General features: G+C 46.2%; 1 protein-coding gene across 2 annotated transcripts in view; it reads right to left on the bottom strand.

Moving 5' to 3' along the window:
• Positions 1 to 162, bottom strand: part of ZNF341 (zinc finger protein 341) — a 46,188-nt gene extending 46,026 nt beyond the window's left edge. For both annotated transcript variants that reach the window (XM_029917278.1, XM_029917279.1), the window contains exon 1: positions 97 to 162. In XM_029917278.1, the coding sequence (XP_029773138.1) occupies positions 97 to 127 (31 nt within the window). In that variant the 5' untranslated portion in view covers positions 128 to 162. The remainder of the gene's footprint in view (positions 1 to 96) is intronic.
• Between the last annotated feature and the right edge of the window lie 4,459 nt (positions 163 to 4,621).

Here is a 4,621-nt window from a genome sequence, read left to right as displayed (position 1 = left end):
GCGGCCGCCGCACGCCCTGGGCCGGACGCTGCGAGGACGCGGCGGGAGGGGGCGCAACGCGGAACAGCCGCCTCCCCCGGCTCCGCCGCCGCTCACCCTCCAGGGCCTCGAAAATCGTCTGCGCCATCTTGGAGCCGCCGCCGTCTCCGGAGTCGATGCGGGGCTACGTGAGCATTGTGGGAGCCGCGGCGGCATCAGGGCCGCCAGGGGGCGCTCGGGAGTCGCTGCCGAGCCCCGAGTCCTTGAAACAGCTATGGCCCCTTCCCCCTGGGCTATCCCGATAACCCAGTCACTGGGGCGTGATGTGGACCCCCCCATCCCTGTTTTACTTGAACCGCCAACTCTGCACGCCTACTGCATCCCAGCCGCACACAGGGAACCTCCCAGTTGAGTATTGGATCCCTAATAATATCTGGACCCCCATCCCTGCCGCACTGGACTTGCCACTTTATGGCAAATAACATGGAATTTATTTCCACCGCACAGAGTATCCCCCACCTAACCTGGACCACCCAGCTCTGTCACTAGGACCTCCATCTCACACAGGACCCCTGCCTCAGCTGTGCAACACTGATTCCCACCCCTTCTCATTGCCTCCAACCACACAGAGTCCCATCTCTGCCTATTGGGAGCACCTGTCTCCTGAAGGGTCTTCCATCTCAGCTCCGTCTTGTTCCCGCATCATCTCAGAGATTCACCCACGGCTGTTGCTTAAACCCCCATTTCCACCTTTTGGGGACCTCCATACAGACCTCTATCGCTGCCTCCTGGGGACTCCATTCTATCAATAACCCCCCAACACCTACCTCAGGAACCTCTAGCCCCCATAGAAAGTCTATCCAGGTGTTCCAGCGATTCCTCCCATCCCCATCCCACACCCCTCTCTGCCTAGTTCATGCTCCATCAGCCAATAATCGATGGCTTACTGTGCACCAAGTCCTATAATACCTTCAGGACACAGTAGTCCTTTCCCATGGAGGTAGGGATAGAGGGAGCAGACTAACATTAAATCTTAAAAATTATTTAATTACAAAGTGTGACAGTGGTTCCAAAGAACTATACTTGGCCCACAAGGAAGAGTTGGGGAGTGTGTAGAGGGGAGAGGCAATCAGGGAGGTGCCACCAATCATGATCTCTCCTATGAAGGTAGCCAAATCCTCCCATTGGGCGACCATGGATTTGACTCTAAATGTTCTCATTGTTACCTATTTTAGACTCATCTAAAGCAATAACCATAAAAGTCACAGCTTTCATTTTCTTATATTTACTAAATAAATGTATAACTCTTAAAAGTAAAAAAAAAAAAATGTTCAAGGGTATTTTACCCTTGTGGAACCCTACCAGCCACTGTTCCTGATAAGTTGCCTCACAGATCCTCCATCTACACACTCCCGCAAGGCTCATTTCTGCTGGTGTACTTCCCATTTTACCCAGAATACACCCCTGTCTCCCCCAACACTGCACCCCCTTCCCCTTCCTATTCTCTCTTGCAAAGGAAGCCCTGAGTAAATGTCCCCCACAGAGAACCTACCATTTTCCCAGATTGTATGCCTCACCCTCTTTCCTGGGAGCCTTGGAGACCTAGGGCCCTCAAGTCCTAAACCATCCTGCCCATTGCCTGCCAGGGTTCCCTCCTCCATGTCTTTCCTTTAACATCACCGTTGATCCAATGGCCTCAGCTTCTCATTATGTCACCCCTTCAAGAGCTTCTCAACATAACTGTTCCTTTAAAAAATTATTTCAGTAATATATTAATACACACACATTCATTTAATTAGAATTGACCCTTCAACATCATGGCGGGGGGGGGGGGGGGCAGGGCACCAACCCTGAACACAGTTGAAAATTCTGTGTATAACTTTTGACTCCCCCCAATTTAACTAATAGTCTACTATTTACCAATAACATAAAGTGTTGGCTAACAAATATTCTGTTGTTATATATGTTATATGCCATATTCTTACAATAAAGTAAGCTAGAAAAAAGAAAATGTAATTAAGAAAAATCTTCAGGAAGAGGGGCACCTGGGTGGTTCACTCTATAGTACATGTGACTCTTGATCTCAGGGTTGTGTGTTTGAGCCTCACTTTGGGTTTAGAGATTAATTAAAAAATAAAACTTTGGGGCACCTGGATGGCTCAGTCAGTTAACCGTCTGACTTTGGCTCAGGTCATGATCTTATGGTTCATGGGTTTGAGCCCCATGTCAGGCTCTGTGCTGACAGCTAGCTCAGAGCCTGGAGCCTGTCTTTGGATTCTGTCTCCCTCTCTCTCTGACCCTCCCCTGCTCCCTCTCTCTCTCTCTCTCTCAAAAATAAATGAAAGATTAATAAATAAATAAATAAAACCTTTAGGGGCACCTGGGTGGCTCAGTTGTTTAGTGTCCGACTCTTGATCTCAGCTCAGGTCATGATTTCATAGTATTGAGATGAAGCCCCATGTTGGACTCTGAGCTGACAACATGGAGCCTGATTGGGCTTCTCTCTCTCCCTCTCTCTCTCTCTCTCTGCCTCTCCCCTGCTTGCTCTCACTCTCTCTCTCTCAAAATAAATAAATAAAAACTTAAAAAAAAATCTTTAAAGGAGTGCCTTAGTCAGTAGAGCATGTGACTCTTGATCTTGGGATTGAGTTCCAGCCCTGAGTTGGGTGTAGAGATTACTTTAAAAAATAAAATCTTAAAAACATAAATGAAATTAAGATCTTACAAGAAGAGAGAGAAAATCATAAGTAAGAGAAAATATATTTACAGCAGTGTACTGTGAAAAATCCACACATAAGTGGACCTGCACAGTTCAAACCTGTGTTGTTCAGGGTCAACTTTAATTTAAAATATTTATTATGTATATATTGTGTTATACATTGTTCTAGATGCTGGGGACACATCCACGAATAAAAAGACAAAAATCCTTGCTTTCATAGAGTCATTGTCCAGCAGGCATGATGGGCTGTAACGAGAGAGAGAGAGAGAGAGAGAGAGAGAGAAATGTTCGTGACTATAATTTTTTTCCTGGAGGAAAGAAAGCTACTGTCTGGGTGGTCAGGGAGGGCCTCTCTGAGGAGGTGGACTTGAGAAATGATATGGAGTCATATGGAGAAAAGAAAACACAGAGTTTATCAGCTCAATCATTTCGGGCAAATGCAAAGGGCCTGAGGCCAAAATGAAAGGAGGCCAAGGACTTTAAAGGAGCCACTGAGGATGATACGTGAGGTATGGATACAAGAACATGAAGATGGAGAGACAGAAAAGACCAGCGTGAGGGTTGGGGTTTAGTTCTGAGCATGGTGGGAGCCACAGGACAGTAAAAGATGCCACCAACACAAGTGTTGGCAATTTTCCGTATATTGTCATATATCCAGGTGCATATGCACATAGTTGATTTTTATCTGCTTCTCAGGCCTTTGCAAATGCAGTTCCTTCTTACCAAAATGCTATTCTTTCACTCTCATTGGAACAACACAAGCTTCCCTTTGTGCCCTCTATAGAAAGCTTTCCCTGATCTGCCTGGGTGGAATCCCTCCCTCCCTTGCTGTTCCAGTTTCTCACAGTACCTGGTACTACTGCTGTCATGTGATTCTTCTCTTGGAAATCCCCCTTTTCTCCCCCCCCCCCCCCCACTAGGAGCTCCCTGAGCTGGAGAGGCACTTCTTCCATTCTGGTTGGAACTCAGAGCTTGATGCAGAGCAACCTGGGAAATGCACCTTACTTGACTACCTGACTGATGTAACCGCTGAATGAGCTTTCGGGGAGGTAGAACCCATCTCCAGCAGGCTCCCCATTCAGGCTGCCCGCTGCTCTGAACTTTCTGCTCCTCACCTTCATCTCCTCCTCCACCCAAATCTATCAGTCCTAGGTCCCATTTCCCTGGGGCCACCTGGTTGGTACCAAACTAAATCAAATCACAGCCTAGAGAATTCTGGTATAAGGAAAATAGCAATTCTAGGCATGGAGCCAAGCAGGAAGGAGGGAAAGTTTGGGAAACTTCCAGGGTCACCCTCCACAATGAGTGCTCCAGTCATCCCAGAAAAGTTAACTTGTCCATAGGGAAGAGAGAAATCATGAGCCACTTAAACCAGATTCCTAGCTGCCACGGAAAGGAAGTCAGGGCACACATAACAATCCTGGGCCCTGACATCTTGTTCATTGGTGTTGGTAGGAGATACCGAGACATGGTCGTTTCTATGGGCTGAATTGTGTCTCCCAATAATTCATATGTTGACATTATAACCCCTAGTACCTCAAAATATGACTGTATTTAGAGATAGGGCCCTTAAAGAAGTAATTAAGATTAAATGAGATTATATAGGTAGGTCCTAATCCAACATGTCCTTAAAAAAAGAGAAAATTTGGACACAGGTATCTACAGAGGGAAGACTATGTGAAGACATAAGAAGAAGACAGCCACCTATAAACATTTCAGTGTTTTTTCAGAGGATATTCTTATATTTTATCTAAGGTTCCCACTATTTTCAGAGGATTAACTGAATAAACCAGTCCATCATTACTGGAAAGAAAGAAAGAGGGAGAGAGAGAGAGAGAGAGAAGAGAGAGAAGAGAAGAAAAGGAAAAGAAAGAAAGGAAGGAAGAAAAGAAGGAAGGAAGGAAGGAAGTAAAGAAAATCCAG

Source organism: Suricata suricatta, chromosome 12 (genome assembly GCF_006229205.1).
Source record: "Suricata suricatta isolate VVHF042 chromosome 12, meerkat_22Aug2017_6uvM2_HiC, whole genome shotgun sequence".
NCBI classification, from domain to species: Eukaryota; Metazoa; Chordata; class Mammalia; order Carnivora; family Herpestidae; genus Suricata; species Suricata suricatta.
This window is presented reverse-complemented; position numbering and strand designations above follow the sequence as displayed.